This window comes from Passer montanus, unplaced genomic scaffold (genome assembly GCF_014805655.1).
Source record: "Passer montanus isolate IOZ18808 unplaced genomic scaffold, ASM1480565v1 scaffold10, whole genome shotgun sequence".
Lineage (NCBI taxonomy): Eukaryota > Metazoa > Chordata > Aves > Passeriformes > Passeridae > Passer > Passer montanus.
The window spans coordinates 35,954,333-35,971,170 of NW_024356505.1; the positions used below are offsets into that span (position 1 = coordinate 35,954,333).

Sequence of the window (16,838 nt, forward strand, 5' to 3'; positions counted from 1 at the left end):
ATACATTGTGTATAATTACATTTAGACACTGAAGCATACATGTAGAATACCTATAAAATACATTATGCATATATATTTTAATATAAATGCACATATAAATAAGTACAAAATCCTCTCTGCTTCCCTTTTCACACGTGCTTTATATCCTTGGAATGTAATGACCACTGAAGCAGCAGCTTGCAGATGCTTATGTAGATCATCAGCAGAGTCTGCCAGCCTTCACCTCTGTCAAGCTGTGGCAGTCTGGCCAGTAGGACCATGGAAAAAGTTGTTAAATATGACAAGACCCAAGACTCAGGAATTCACAAGTATTTGGAATTGTCAGATTTCTGTCAGAGAGTTATTCCCTCACTGAATCACAGTGCGAGGATGGGACTTGAGCAAAATCACCCACAAAACCCATCATTGATGTGACTACAGCACTGTGGGCTGGCAGTGTGTTTCTGCTGCTTGCCTTGGAAAGTGTGGGTTTTTTTTTTTTTTGAATGATGTTTATACATAAATCTGCTGAATGCAAAATCCCAGGCAGGTAAGATCTGTTTTCTTTAGAAACAAAACAATCTGATAACACTAATTTTGAACAAAGCATATGAGCTCTTTGGGAGAAATAATTATTCATGCAAGTCTCAGTATGGGAGGGGGGAAAAAAAGGCAATTGTAATTCTTGACTGTAAGGTTAAAACCATCTCCTCTAATTGCACAGCAACACCTGCATTGCACCACCTCAGGCAGCTGCAGCAAGTGAATGCTCACACCCATAAAACACTTGGCAGCAAAGCTGCTCAGCTCCCATCACCAAGCAAAGCCCTCACACCAGGCAGGGACAGGCAGCCTGGCACCTTTGGGCTAAGGAAGATGATTCAAAATTTATCCCCAGCAGAGCAGTTGCCTCAACCTCCCTGCTAGTGCAATGTGCTTCCATTTGTGTGTTATTAAAACACCAACATGTTGACATGCTGGGGCTACATAAACTCCTGCAAAAAGGGCAGTTAAGTGGCTGCTGCAGTGTAGGTGGAACAATTTTTACTCAGAGAGTTCCATGTGCTCCACAGCAGCTAATTATAGGGGCTTGCACAGATTTTCTCCTGAGTCTATACTCCAAACTTTAAGTATAAGGTTTGGCATGGTTGGTTGTAAGGGGAGATGTTTAACACATCCCCTGAAATTGTGACTTTTGTAAACATCAAAATAGCATAAATTCTGCTGCTGTCCACACTTTATTAATTGGTATGAAGTCTAGAAAATATTGCAATTAATTTTATCACAATGAGTTTTTAAGTTTTGTACACTTAAAAGCTGCCAGTGGTATGAAACAGGCTGAAAAAAAAACAGGCAGAAAAAAACAGGCTGAAAAAAAGCACCTTGCTTTGTTATTTTGATAAAAACCTCTTCTGTTGTTACTTTCCTAGTGTAACCCAGAATTTTGAAAGCAGGTCTCTGCTCCCAGGATACCTTTTCCTCTGAAGCTTGCCCTGTCCTCTCAGAAAGGTGAGAAAGAACAGCTCCTTGGCTGCTGGGAGAAGCACTTCTCCACCTAGAAACAGTACACCTGACTAAGCAGAATATACTACATTTAACAATTTGATTAAAAATTAAATTTTGCCAACAGGGACAGATCAATTGGTACCAAAGGCAAACTGGGAGACATCAAAAGTAAATGGCCCATTGGACATCAGAGACAAGTCTGGCTACAGAAACAGGGCTGACAACTCCAACACAGGTAGATCACAGATGCAAATTCTAGGCAAGAAAGAATCTCCCTTCTTCACCCAATTTAAGGTCATTCCCTTCCTGGCAGGCCAGCCACGGTAAAGCTAACACAAACACCAAAGCATTTAGAAAAATGGCAGTTTAATGTGTAGTGGTAAGGTGACAAAAGAAACAAACCATTTACAGAGTGTTACAGAAAGAAATATGCCTATTATTTTTTAAGCATCCAAATGAAAATGTGAGCAAACTCTTAAGGGACATATTCTCTTCTTAAGACTCATATTGATGATATTGTTTATGTCTAGAAAAACCTGATTAACACAAGTGATTTGGCAACTCCAAGTCTAAAGCTGTGAAAAACAGGCTAAAAAAGTAATAAAAATATGCTGTGATCTCTAAACCCAATATAATTGGGCAAAGACAGATCTTCAAGGTGCTTGCTACAGCTTTGAATCCAACTGAAGATCTTTACCTGACCCACAGTCAGGGAATCAATTCACAGAATTAGCAAATAACTTCCAACACTTGAAGAAAAAAGTTGATTTCTTCCTGAACCGACTCACCAGTGCTTGTGCCATCTAGTGGCCCCTTTCTTCAGGTGAGTACCAGGGTTCCTTATCAAAAGCCTTTAGTTAAAGCTGCTTCTTTGATTACTTTAAATGAAAGGCTAGTGGTGTTCTGAATGCAGAACACCACTGCTGACAAAGTATCACAGAAGAGAAAGTCACCCTCTTCTCCAGATACCAACTGTCAACATGAAGCACTTGTACCAAAAAGGGACATCACAACACTACATTTTTCAAAAAGGCCTTCTATCCCCTTCAATTAAACCTCTAACTAGAACACAGAGTGAAGTAACTGTTTACATAAAGAAAATTGATCCTTCAGAGTAAAACAGTTCTCCTCATTCCCAATTATTTAGGTCTGAAAGACCCCAGCTTGGTTTTTCTTTATGTTTTATTAGGAAAAAATATAACTATAGCTTCAATTTGGGTTCTTTTGCCTCTAAAGCCTTGGTTGCTAGTTCCACTCTCTCTTTTAACATGCTAGCTTCTTCAGCACTCTTTTGGGCTTGGGCATGTTTCAGTAAGAAGTGGGTAAGGAAGAGTTTCAAGCCTTCCCGCAGCATTCCCAGTTTGGGGTTGTCAGATATCCTGTAAAGATACAGATCAAAAATATTATTTAGTCTTCCCCCATTTCAGAAGCTTCTTAATTTTATCATCTTCTTCAAACAGAGCTGCAGAAAAAAAATCTAACCTATAAAAGAAGTTTTATTGAAGAAGCTTTCAAATTACCAAGTCTGCCTTGGTTTGGCAAACAGCCCAAACACTCGACATACAACTGGCCTCAACAATAAAATGGAATATTGCAGCCTCAGGCTTGCTTTATGTAAACAATTACATTACAGCAAAGAACAAGGCAAACTCCATGTTCAAGCTTCCTTGTGTTGCTGCATGACAGCTGAAACATCACCACTAAGTTTTTCAAACTTTATATGATATTGCAAGTCTTAGCCACTCAAGCCCCAAGCATCTCTAAGGATGGAAATTTCCCAGCCTCTCCAGGCAACCCTGTCCCATATAAAAAATAAGATTTTTTCAGAGAACACTGATAACAAAACCATTAAAAATACCCCAAACATTTGCCTCTTCAGTATAACTTTCTTTTCCTTTTTAAGATACATCCTAGCAATGACAGCTGGCAGAGTGAATCCCACTGCACACAGGTGGTACAGCAATAAGGGAAACAGAATTACAGAGCTCTGCTCATGAAAATCCTATAACCAAAATGATACATTGAACATCTGGAAGCCTTATTTTGCATAACACAGTTGCACCTCTATCAGAGCCTGTACCAACACACACGTGACACACTGGCCCCACCCAGCCAGAAACAGCTCACATTTTAAGGGATGGAGGGCTGATGTGTGGAAAAGGCACAGTGTAATTCCAAACAAAACAGGCAAACTTCTTATCTTCTTAATTACTACTCAACAAGAATTCTCTGGAGATGCCAGTGATCACTTACCTCATAAAAATGTCAGTAATTTCTTCCTCATCTGCTTTGGTTAACAGTGTGCTTAATACCTGTCGTAAGAAACGGACTTTGGGTTTGTCCAGTTCACTGAATTCAATTACCTGGCAGACAGAGAGGGAGAATTAGATTAATTCAAGTATTTCAAACAGATGGTCTTCTCTCCTAAATGAAGAACTTTTAGCACACCAACTGGCCTCTGCACATACTGAGCCTTGAGTTTAGCACAGAATAATTACCTGAGAAGACTGCATCCAAAAGCCAATCAATAATGAAAGCAAAGAACCTTCTAAGGAATAGAAGTCTGCTGGTACCAGAATACCAGATGTCCTTTCTCAATTAGATAAATACTTTGTAAGTACCTGGCACAATCCATTTAATTGCCTGTTTAATACATTCCAGTTACTCTTCTAATAGAATTCTGTAGACTACCCATTCTGAAATCCAAGAAATCTACTCAGCACTTCTTTGTCTAATAAAAACAACATCAGCTAAAAACTATAGCACAAAAATCACTGGCAAAGCCTGCTAATGAAGGGGCCTCAGTTCCAACTCTGGATACACTAAAGGAAATAATCTCACAACTGCTCTAAAGAAAGAAATGTAGACTTTCTCTATGCCTGGGTCACCACAAGTTCCCTTCCCCAGATGACAGCATTACTATAATCAATAGGAACAATTTGGTAATTTTAAAACAAGTTTGTTTTAGCATAATCAGCGAAAGTACCAGATAAGTAACAGAAAAAAATATGCCTTCCACAGAACTAGCAAATGCAGGGAAAACACAGAAGGATTTGAAAAGAAAACACACCAACCTTGAGAACTGAAAGTGGCAGTGATTTTGTCCTTATTAAGTGAGCCAGCAGTGAAACCAAGTTGGAGATGGCAGCAGCTGAGAGGTTTTCTAAGTCTCTGATTTTGTCCCAAATACTAAACTGAAATGTCACCTAGGGGTCAAAGGTAAAAAAATAATCCTACAAATCAAGTGGCTGTTTAATTGAGTAACAACATAACAAACCTTTTGACCCTGTACTCTTTATAAGCTCTCCTTTAATTAACAGAAATGGTTGATCAGAGTGTTCCAATTATTTTAAAATGCATAAAACAGAAGAAATAAAACATTCAGCATTTAATTTCCTATTCAGATCTGACCATGAGTATGCCTTACTGAATGCTTAGCCATACCAGCAGATTTTTTTCCTTGGGATCAAGATCCCAACAAGCATGCACCCATTCCCAGGTATTCAGTAAATTCTTCCTAACCACAGTCATGACACAAAACCAATGAAGCAACAGATTTGTCTTTACCTGAAATCGTCTTTCATGTCCACAAAACTTGCTAGCCAAAAATGCATAGAAGGGGTTGAATGTCTTCTCCTGTAAGCAGCAGTAAAGGATGACATGAACTATTTCTCTCTCCTGCTGATCTTTCAGGCCAAGCCTAAAATTAAGTGAGAAATTGAGAATAATTTTGTAAGGAAAAAACTTGTTGACACAAAGTAAGAGCTACAGTCAACATCTGAGAGTACACTTTAAAACCTCTCCAAACATCACATTAAGTTTTACTTGTTACAAAGTACCTATCAAGTCTTTAAAACTCCTAATGGACTCCAGCTTGTTGGCTAAACAAGTATCCTGGTATGGCTCTATGGAAATGCTGAAGCATTGTGGATGTTAAAGGAGATGCAAAATTAAGACCTCAAGAAACAGAAGTGGAATGATAAAAGTATTATCATTGCCCAGGGAAGGAAAGATATCCCACTCCATGTCTGCAGCTCTCCATGAACAGAAGAGAGGGCACAGAGGTACCAGCAGTAGCACTGCACCCATAGGTACCACTACAAGAGTTAAACTGTGAAACAAAGGCTAAATAGTCAAACAAGAACTGTAGGGTGCCATTGTGATAATCTCATGCTTGTACTTATCATGGGAGGAAAACCAGCCTTTGGATCAGTGCAAGCCCATCTGGAGAAACATTTCCAGGGCCCTTCACTTCTGTGGTACTTAGTAGGGATAAGAAAATATTCTTAGATGTTTTTCTTATTTGGTGATATGAATTTTTAAATCTCTGGGTCAAATCCATGCCATGTGATAAATGAAATTAATTTCTGTTTGACAGTAGCCTAAGAGGATACAGTCAGTGACTACAAAGCACCTTTAAAAAAGAAAAGCTGAAGAAAACACCATCTATGTATCTATCTTATGTTGGCTGCTTCAGCATGGAGGCCAAGGATGGAGCAGCCTTCCCACTCCAACAGCTGACCAGAGTAAAAGAGGGCTGAGACACTCTGGCGTGGAATGGTGACTAACTCACAATGCACCTGGTCTGTGATTTAACTTCCTAATGCTGCCAAATGCTTGGCAGCATTAAAACCAATTAAAATGAAAAATGCATCATATTAGAATCTGAAAAGTATCAAACAGAATTCTTCTCATTGCTTCAAGTTCAAGTTTCATAGGGCATTAGTGCAACTCAAGTGTACTTTCTAACCAAGTTTGACTCCACTGGATCTTGCCTTACTGTGGTCATTACTTGATGCCAATCCTTTGTACACACCTCCAGACATCTGCATTGCATGTGACCACAGACAACCCAGATTAACAGAGAAAACACTGCTGCTGAGCCCAAACTCCCTAGAATTTAAATTTTATAGTAGGAAAATCTGGGATGATTTCTAGACTAATGAGCAGTAAAAATTGAGAAGTCTGCTCCACCAAAAGGGGTCAGTACTGGAAGTGTTGTGTCTGTGCCATAACCCACCTGCTCTCCCATCGGCCATGTTCCATCTGATTTCAGAGCAACAAAAGGTTTTTTTGGTTTTCTGGTTTTTTTTTTACAAATATACAGGTTTTCAGCCATCAGATTTGCATTTAATAGATGACTTGGGAAGTAACACTGCAATCACTAGTTTGGCACACTCTCCTTTCACTTGTTCATCATCACTCCTATCATGACTGGCTTATTTAGGAAATACTCATTGTAACCAAGTGACAACACTTGGATATTCAATTTTCTCCCTACATTCACTTTTTCACAGAAATAGAACTCCTAAACATCTAAAATTTAAGAGTCTGGACTGTCTTTCACTGCTGAGCTTCACTATAAACCTGTGCAGATTTCATAAGACTGATATTCTTTGACAAAGAATGTGAAACCACCTCACTGATCAAATTATTCATGAGTTACAGTATTCCCATGGACTTGTATATCTTGATGCTGCTGTAAAGGGGATAACTGCCTCTGAAGCAGGTTATTGACAAATAACCAGCAAAAGCCTGCCTCCAAGTAGGTTAGTTATCATCAGCTGAAGCCCAAGACTATTATTGCCTTCAGATCAAAAATAGCAACTCTTAAATACCCCTTTAAGTCACTCACTTTGGTAGTGAGTATTTAGCAAGAAATTGAGAATCATTTTGTAAGAAAAATCTTGCTGACACAAAGTTATCCTGCATTACACATCTCACTCCAACAGGATAGCTGAGCCTTTCATGAGTGGCTCAGTATTTTCTGAGATGTGAAGTTTTTCAAACTCTCTATGTCTACAAAATAACTTTAAAAATAACTCCAGCAAACTTAAGCAGCATTCATTCTCTCTCCTGAGTGAAACTGTGGTTTCTGAAGGTGTGGCCTTTCAGCTGATGAAGAGCATCCAGGCTCACTCTCTCCTCTTTGTCACCAGTGATGTTCCCAGCCCTCTCTCTTCACTGACACCTCTGCAATCACTGAGCCACTTCAGGGAGCTGTTCTGGCTTCAAACTAATACTTTCATCTGCAGCAAGGAGGAAAGGGACAGTAAAAACTATAGCAGCCTAGATTTCAAATAGTTTAAATTATCCTTTAACCACACCTCAACTCTGCTGCAGAACTAGCAGCAGATGAATCAACAAGAGCAGTTAAAATATTTATTTATATGCTCTTCCTCATGAGACATCAAACATACAAATACAAATTCCCATACACTCTGGAACACATGTTCACACTGAAGCTAATTCCTTCACTGACAATTATGTGTACTTTCCATTATACTCTGCCAGATGTGGGCAGATTTAAGAATTCCTCTCTTTGAGTTTGCTGTATAAACATCAGCACCAACACACACCAGGCAGCCTGCAGAGAGATTTTCTGCCAAGCCTGTATGTATTCAGATTTGTGTACTAGCTTAAATAGCACAGATGAGAGTCAAGTCCAATTTGCAAATTGAGCTGCCAGGTTTTGGCAAGAGCTGCAGCAGCAGCTAATTTCTTTTAATTGAACAGGCCATATTAAGATATTGGAATGACTCCATCACAGTCTCAAGTCCAAGCTGTGTTTTGCAAAAGTGGCATTTAATCAAATATTAGTTGACTTTATTACAAAGTCTGTTTTGGTTGGGTAAGCAAATTAAATAATTGCATGCCATCCTGGTAAGACAATACCCTTGAGTCACAAGGCTGAGACAGAAAAGTTCAGGCCTGATCTCTCCCCTCCCAATTCCTACAGACTTACAAATAACATTATGGCAAACACAAGGAATAGCTTAGTTTGAGCTCTTCCTTGATCACATCTTCTTCTGAAGAGCTGCTTGTCAAGGGGTAAGGGAACTGCTCTTCATGTGAAGCAAACCCAAAGCTAATAAATTCTGCAAGAGGGAAGTGGAGGTGCCAGAACACTACCAGGTCATGCAAGCGTGGGCAGAGATGGCTTAACAAGGTGGCAAGAAGTCAAAGAAGTGGCAGTAGCACAGAAATCACAGCAATCCAGCAAAAAAACCCAAGAGATGTTCTGCAGGGGCTTCTGTAAGGAAACAAGCCTGCAGCAGCCTCCCATCCACTCTGCTGGGATACACAGCTCCAATGCAAAAAGACACAGGCTCCTCACATCAAAAGATGCTGCAAATCACAGTTACAGCCAGGAGTGACAACAACAGGGGCTACTCCTTCCCTCTGACTGCCAGTCTGTTCTGCCTGCCCCCATTAATCCTTGCACCAGGGTTCTGGTCCCTTCTCCTACCCTTTTACCCTATGTGGATCCCTGGCTATGCACTTCTTTTAATTGCATTATCATCTGAATGCTCATAAGCCCAGACCAGAAATGCTGCATTTACAACCTAGTTTTAGTTCTGGGCTGATTTCTGTACTAGGCTGTACTTACTTGAGAAGCTTTTCAAAGGCATCCATGAAGTCTTCACTTGTCATCAAGACACAAAAAATACTTCTCCTGATATCCGTGTTCATTCTCAGCTTACGGGCAAGCTCCATTATTTTTGAACTCACCTGAAAATAAAGTTATATGCTATTTTATTTCTGATTGCCTAAAAAAAAGCTATTTCTGTACAGCCTTAAATAACATCATCAGTGAAGCTCTCCAGTAAACCATGAATCACCAATCCAAAGGTCCTGAGCTTTTGTCCAGAGGCACAGGCATCATCAAGAGCTTTTTCAACTATGAAAATACATTTTAATCTACTTTAATTGTGCCAATTAATTTTAAGACATGCTTCTTTAACATAAGTAATTCACCATGACCATCTCATCACATTACTTTTGGAATCAGTTTGGATATATGCCACAGACAGACACAACCTGTCAGAATTCCTACTAGCAAATCCACTGTTGAATCAAGTATCTTCTTTCACCTCAGCAATTCCACAGGGTAAGAAAAAACAAGTTATACCATATTTGCAGTAACAGCTCTTATGAAGCACATGAGTACAATGTTTTAAAAAAAACAGAAAGCAGTCTAAAAGCTTGGTCTTATAAGAGCATATTAAAGTTTTTTTGGTGGGCACTGAAATGAATTTACTGACACATATAAAAAGTCTTCAAGAGATCACAAACACTTAGACTTTTAATTTGGATTTACCTTTCCTACGTGCAGCTTTTGCTGGGCCTGGCTTTTTGTATCACTGATCATTGGTGCTCCACTCCAGGATGACCCCACGATCCACCAGCGACCGACCTGGTCGGCACTGAGGAGAGACTCCAGGGACACACGGAGCTGGGTGTCTTTTCCTGAACCACTGCTGTGAACCTTCAATAACAAAACAAAAATAAAAACCAACATAAAAGCTTTTATGTGAGACCTTTTTTCTCTCTTCCTACAGAAAACAAGTACTTTAATTACTTAAAATTATCTTTAAACAAAAACTTTGAACATATAAATTCATATCTTCATAAAGGTCTTCCCATGTTTCCTCCCTAACCTTTGTTTCAATCAGCAACCTGAAAAGAATTTACAAGTTTTCTATATGGTGTAATTTTTTAAATGCATAAAGTTGTATAAATCTAGCTGTAGAAGCCCTTGGGTTTTTTATTTGAAAAAAGAGATACTAATCTAAAAAGTAGACATCTTCCAATCACGAAGTTTGATTACTATTCAGAGGATGCTGACACTCCAGCATCCTACAGTCTGGTCGTGATTTTCCTTTTGAACACATAAAATGACACAACAAACTGCCTTATGCATTGTACAGCTCAAATAACAAAAATTTTAAACTCTGAACAAGATAAGAATTTTCAACAATAGAATCCAGAAGCATATCAGAAAGACTGCAAAAATTTAAGAGAGGAAATCCTACAGAACTAGGTTACCTAGCTTGTTTTTGCCTGGCCTCTTAAGCTGATATGCACATCCTGTACTAAATTACTTTCATCCCTTTTGTACTGGGTTTGACAGAACTGACCATTCTGTCAAAAAAAACCCCAAAAAACAAAACAAACCAAACCCAAAAAAAAACAACAACAGCAAAAAACCACCAACAAAAACTCCCCAAGAAAGCTGACATCCAATACAAATAATTACTCCTGGATTAAGAATAAGAAGGCTACACCAGCCAAGAAAGTTCTCACCAGTGCTCTCTGCAATTTGCGGAGTCTTTCCACGGGCTCGGGATCATAGCCAGGGATCTTGCGCATGTCATTGTTCCTAAGTGCCAGCATAGTCTCCAGCATGAACCGAACCTATGGGAAAAGAAACAGTTCTGTACATTCTAAGCTGTGGGTTTATCGTATAAAGTACAAGAGTGTACTTTGAAATTACTATTCTGTGAGAATAAGCAGCTCAGCTGCCAATATACACCTAAATTTAAATACAACATGTTTACTTGAATTCCTATTACATTTATTTGTGTACAAGCTTCATTTGCTAAGCACCTGACTATTTTCTGAAGTGTACAAAGTATCATGAAACAGAAAAACTGTCCATTGCATAAGACACAAACTAGTCCTGTCCCACCCATCATGAGCATTTTGGCATCAGTGTCCTAAGAAGTAATGCAGAAAGACAGACAAGAAGAATGCAAATAACTGAATGTCACCCTAATGGTAATTTAGAACCTGAATAGAATGCAGCAGAAAACGTTTCTGTAAATTAAACTATGTATCCAGGTACTTATTACAGGCTGTTGAGAATATGAAATCTTTAGAACAAACACATACCCGAGTCTGATCCTGGAATTTCTTCTCTGCTGTGCTTGCTTTCTTCTGGGCTTCAGTGATCAGTTCTTTCAAAGCCAATGCATCATCTTTTCTTAAGGAAAAGCCCACATTTTTCAGAAGAAACAAAATCAGCTCAATCTCTTTTTCAGTGAAAGTGCTAACAAGCTTTTTCAGAATATCAAAGATCAGCAGGCAATGAACCACATGGAAGTTATACAGGTGAGCAATCAAGGCAAGCAGATTTTCACATTCCTTCCCTTCAGCATCACTTTTACAGAGTTCATCAAATTTCTTCACCACGGCTTCCAAAAAGTGAGCACCAACCTGGCAACAATTCCATTAAGAGGAAAATAATATCCAGCAGTTAACTCTAGGTAGATTTTACAGACATCTGTAAAACGCATTTTTGGGTCACTGCCACTATTAATTTTAAAGAAATACTGTTGCTCCTTTCAACCAATAGGGATGTTCTATATTTACATACATAAATATTTAAATGGTGTGACATTTTTGTAGAAGTCTATGTTATTTACACCTCACATTTGACATTGAGTTGCTTTTCAAAGCCTGTGCAAGAAAAACAAGTATTATGAACCGACTGTACACATACACCAGCATTTATTTACATAATATTCATGGACACATATTAGCATCTTCCCAGCTGTCAGACCAACATGCTGTTACTGCTAGTCATTCATCCAGGAAAAGTTGCATGTCAAAAAGCAAACACATTCCAGAGTTTGGCATTCCAGAACAAAATCCTTAGTAGAAGGATAAAAAACAATATTGTGAAAAAATCCCCAAAATACCAAGTTTTCACAGTTGCCGAGCATAAGGTGAAGCTGCTTTTGAAGTGGGGATAATTCTTAGACGTTTGTCAACAGTACAGCTGGAAAAGAAATTTTGGAATATATTTATTTCTGAAGAGAGAACTGATGCTAAAGGCTGGGATTAGAAAGCCTACAGGCTCTAAAACACAGGGAGGTAATGAATACATTGCTGCTAAGTAAAACCTTCACCCATTATTATTGTGTTAAAATCTGCTGACCTTAAGAAAACCAGAAGTCCAAGCAGCAGTACTGACCTGCACTTCAAGCCTTGACCCAACCTGAGTGTTAACTGTCCAATGGCTGCACAAATTTATAAACACAGGGCAACTTCTGCATTGCCCAACCTAATCTTCAGTGCAGCTGTACTGTCACACTTCCATGTAATGCACATTGTACATTTATTTTACAGAAACGTTGTATTTGCAGTCAGAACTGCCTTTCAAGCAGCAAAGAGGGACAAAATAAAAGTTTAATGCCAAGGCTACATGGAGAAAGCTGCTTTAATTGCATCCATCTGATATTTAATATGGTTTCAGAGCAGCATTCAGGCCACAGTACAACAAACGGAAAAACTTGCATTAATACATCTTTTGCATTGAGATGTGGGGGGAAGAAAAAAGAGTAATCTAATAAGAACATACTGTTGAAACAACTTTGTTTCCTGACACACATTTAACTGAAATTAGCTAAAATATTCCCTTTGATATCAGGAGCTTCAGCATCAGCTTGGGAAAGAGGGATTTTATCTCATTCATCACTAAAAAACACAAAACAAAATCCCCTCCAAAAACTGCTATGCCTTTTGAAGTCTTTAATATTCCATGTTACAACTACTTAATCCCACTGATGATCTGCATGATTTGCTTAGAAAATAAGTTTATCCACCATTGTAAAAGGATGCCTGTAGTTGCAACACTTTTCTGATCTGGATACACATAGCTCAAAAACAATACCCTCATGTATCCACAAGAACAGAAACAGATTAGTGTGACTAAAGGGAAGAGAAGCTGAAGGTTAGAAACTTTTGATTACTGGTTCAGAAAGACTGTGATGAAAAAATGATGGGTTTATAACTGACTAGTGGTAACTCATGGAGGAAATAAAATCAGATAAAGCAATGGACTTAGACCCTTTCACTTGTGGAAGCCTTGCAAACACTGTCCCAAGAACTAATGCAGAAAGACAGACAAGAAGAATGCTTGGACCTTTTCACTTGTGGAAGCCACAAAATACTGCTGAAACTCAACTAAAGATGCTTGTTAGTGCCACACAGTTAAAAATTACAAGGCAATTCAAACAAAATGTCAAGGAAAACACCCTACAGTAGGTATTATTAAACAAAATTTGTCCCAAGCACAAGAATTACCTCAATTCCCACATTATGGTGAAGGATGCTGACCAGAAGGACGTGCTCCATCACGAGCCTTGCAGGCATGGCAACTGCAGTAACACAGGCACTCATCAGAATGTCTGTCAGGGTGTCATTCATGTCCTTTCTGCTGTTGGCCATGTAGAGCTCTTCCATCTGTCCACTGATGGAGGACAAATTTGGTTCACTCAGCCTATGGAGAAACAAAATCTAGTGTTCACTCTTTATTCTCCTTACATGGTTCCACAATCTTCAGTTCACCCAACAAACAGCCATCCTTTTTAGAGAAACTAGTTTGACTTAAGAAGAAAAGATTGAAGATTGATAAGATGACTGGAAGGAACCTTTGTATTTTTCTGTGTTTACTAAGCTAAAAAAGTCTAGTACCTTAATTCTAGTGTAGTTTAAAAAGAATCCATGTAAAAACATGTTAACAACAGGATTTACAAAGCACTGTCAATCTGCTTACTGTCACACTAACAGATTTATTACAAAAAGAGACTGGTTTTAGCAGTTTTAACTGTGGCACATCACAGTCTTTGAGGAAGTTAAGTATGAAAATAATTTATACTTTAACATATATTGTATATCAAATTTCAAATGACTGAACAAACTCTAGTCTATGTTTTACAGGTAACACATAAAAATTGCCAATAGATTTCTGATTTAAAAAAATACCCTAAAATTGAAATGAACATTAATTACTTTTTCTATTCTGCAGTACTTTAACCTAGGAAGGGTTGCTCCTCCTCAGTTGTAGTGTTGGAGAAATTTAATTTATTAAAAAAACCCCAAACAAACCAAAACCTGCTTATTAAAAAAAAAATCAGAAGAAAACATACTCCAACTGACACTTAGTGAATTATACCTAGCACTTGCAGGGAACTGCTGTGTGGAATCCAGCCCAATCTTAAATTTATTTTCTAGATTTTTCAACTAATGACTAACTTTGAAGAATTTATACCAATAAAGATAATTATTCTTAACAATAGCAGACATGATTGCCAACTTTAAATCAGTTTGTGAAGAGAAAAGTCACATCCTTGCCACCTGGGCTTGAATGATGAGCATTGTCACATTGATCCAGAAAGATTAATGACTTTCCTCATTACAGTACCTATTAATGAGGCCATTCACCATTTTCTTCAGTCTTCCCAATTCTTCTCTTTTCTTGTCATCTAGTGTCTCCTGTGCTTTCCTTATTTGAGGAGGAACATACTTTGTAGCACCGTGATTATCACTCTTAGGAGGAAAACAAGAAAACAAGGTATCAGATGAGATCAGTATCTTAAACACTTGAACACAAATATACATTTCTATTTAAGATTAAAGTGCCAAACTTTTAGGGATATATTTTACCATTAAATAATCAACACCAAAGGATCATCATGAAGAACAGAAGCAGGCAAAAAATTAACTTTTATGACAAACTTGACAACAGCAAAGCCTCTCTTCCCTAACTTTAAGTTATGGTCATTAAAACCTGGCATCTTAAGCCTTGGTTTTACTCAAGTTTTATTTAGGTCTATGAAGGCTAAATGCCCTGTGTGACCTCCTTTCCTCCACCCATTCAAAAAGACCTAATACTGGCAGAACTGAGATCGTTCAGAAAGTAACATTTCAGTGTGCAACCGCTGCTGATTGCAACACAAACTCTCTCTGCAGAAGGGCTAGATCACATTCTTACACTCTAAAGCCACGGCAGCTCCTTTTATTTGCAGACTTCACACACAGCTCCCACACGCCTTGTGCTGTAGGGTACTCTCTGCCACCAGCCTGACTCGGGAACTCTCCCTCCACGTCTAACAAGTGTCTCCAGGAGCTGGCCTGGAAAATCCATCAACAGTGTCGCTGGGCCCGGCTGTTTAGAACCAGGACATCACTCCACGTGGCCCGACTGGACAGCGAACACCTGGGCTTAACAGCGATGCAACTCTGCTCTAGGTTCAGCTTGTGGGATGTGCTTTGGGAAGCAAGTCTGTGCTAACTGAGGGGAACATCCTACCTCTGCCTCCTCCTCCTCCTCCTCGCTCGAGGGCTCGCTGGCCTCTGGCACTCCGGTGCTTTGGGCAGCAGGTCTGTGCTAACTGAGGGGAACATCTTACCTCTGCCTCCTCCTCCTCGCTCGAGGGCTCGCTGGCCTCTGGCACTCCGCCGTCCTCAGGGGACGAACTCTCGCTCTCCCAGTGTCCTTCCCCGTCATCCGCCTCGGAGGGGTCTGAGGCGTCTTCTTGAGCCTCCTCATCCTCACCATCCTCATCATCCTCGCCATCCTCCTCATCCTCACCATCCTCCTCATCCTCGCCATCCTCCTCGTCCTCCTCCTTCCCCGGCGGGCGCTCCCGCGGCCCCGGCTCGCTCTGCTGCGGCTCCTCCTCGTCGCTGCTCTCGCAGAGCCGGCTGAGCCCGGCCCGCGTGCCCAGCGCCCCCAGCACGTAGCCCAGCCCGTCCCGCAGGAAGCTCTGCGGCAGCCGCTCGCCCGCGGGCCCCTCCTGCTTCTTGCGCCGCTTCCCGAGCCCCAGCTGCCGCTCCAGCCGCCGGATCTCCTTCTCCTCCTCCTCGTTGGCTTCCAGCAGGGCCCGTTTCCGCGCCGAGGTGGCTGCGGCGGCGGAGGGAGCCTCAAGGGCTGTGGATGCCGGTGCCGACACCGGCCTGGGCCGCTGCTTCCCTGCGGCGGGCGAAGCCGGGGCTCCGGGGCGGGCGGCAGGAGCCGGCTTGGCTTGGGCCGGCTTGGCCGGAGCAGGTTTAGCCGGGGCCGGCTTGGCTGGAGCAGGCTTGGCCGAGGCCGGCTTGGCCGGGGCGGTGAGAACCTCCACCAGCTCCCCGCGTTGGAGCCGGTGGCGGCGGCTCCGCTTCAGTCTGCGCTTCTCCTTCCTGGCGTCCCGCCGGCTCCTGCGATTGTACCTCTCCGAGTCTTTGAGCAGGGCCAGCGGCGGCTGGCCGCCGGCCGCCTGCACGTATTCCTGCACCGCCTGCCGCAGCCGGCCCAGTTTCCCGCCGCGGCGGGCGCGGGCGGCCGCCCCCCGCTTCGCTCTGCCCGCAGCCACACCGCGCCTGGGCGCCGCCATCTTGGAGAGGGGCCGGGCCGGCGCTTCCGGCGCGCGGCCGCCATGCCGGGCACAGCGCCCCCTGCTGGGCGCGGGCGGCGGCAGCTCTGAGGGGCCGGACCCTGGAGTGCCGCTCCGGAGGCAGGGATGCCCTCGTTTGTGCGTATGCATTTAAGAGTCACAGAATCATAGAACAAATTAGGTTGGAAAAGACCTCTGAGATCACCCAGTCCAACCTATGGCCGAACAGCATCACGGCAACTAGACCGTGGTATTAAGTACAGTATTTAAGAAAACCCCAGGGACCGGGACTCCACCACGTCCCTGGGCAGTCAATTCCAGTCACTCTTTCTGTGGAGAAATTTCTCCTAATGTCCAACCTGAACACCCTGTGGCGCAGTTTGAGGCTGTGTCCCCTCATCCTATCACTTG

The 16,838-nt window shown here is 41.3% G+C and overlaps 1 protein-coding gene across 1 annotated transcript; it reads right to left on the reverse strand.

Moving 5' to 3' along the window:
• Window positions 1-1,844: 1,844 nt before the first annotated feature.
• On the reverse strand, window positions 1,845-16,577 carry NOM1 (nucleolar protein with MIF4G domain 1). Its single transcript, XM_039705672.1, has 11 exons — window positions 15,465-16,577; window positions 14,477-14,601; window positions 13,357-13,552; window positions 11,161-11,484; window positions 10,573-10,683; window positions 9,587-9,754; window positions 8,876-8,997; window positions 5,053-5,185; window positions 4,560-4,691; window positions 3,739-3,848; window positions 1,845-2,864 (listed from the first exon to the last, which is right to left on the reverse strand). Exons 1-11 carry the CDS (start codon window positions 16,575-16,577, stop codon window positions 2,687-2,689), a joined length of 2,712 nt encoding a protein of 903 aa, XP_039561606.1. The 3' UTR covers window positions 1,845-2,686.
• Window positions 16,578-16,838: the final 261 nt, after the last annotated feature.

Bases quoted from the DNA above. Each gene is read 5' to 3' on its own strand.
- NOM1 (XM_039705672.1), bottom strand. From the start codon at position 16,577: ATGCATACGCACAAACGAGGGCATCCCTGCCTCCGGAGCGGCACTCCA. The intron at 4,692-5,052 runs GTAAAGACAAAT...TTTGACCCCTAG, and splicing joins GACATGAAAGACGATTTCAG to GTGACATTTCAGTTTAGTAT. The intron at 2,865-3,738 runs GTAAGTGATCAC...GTATCTTTACAG, and splicing joins ATTACTGACATTTTTATGAG to GATATCTGACAACCCCAAAC.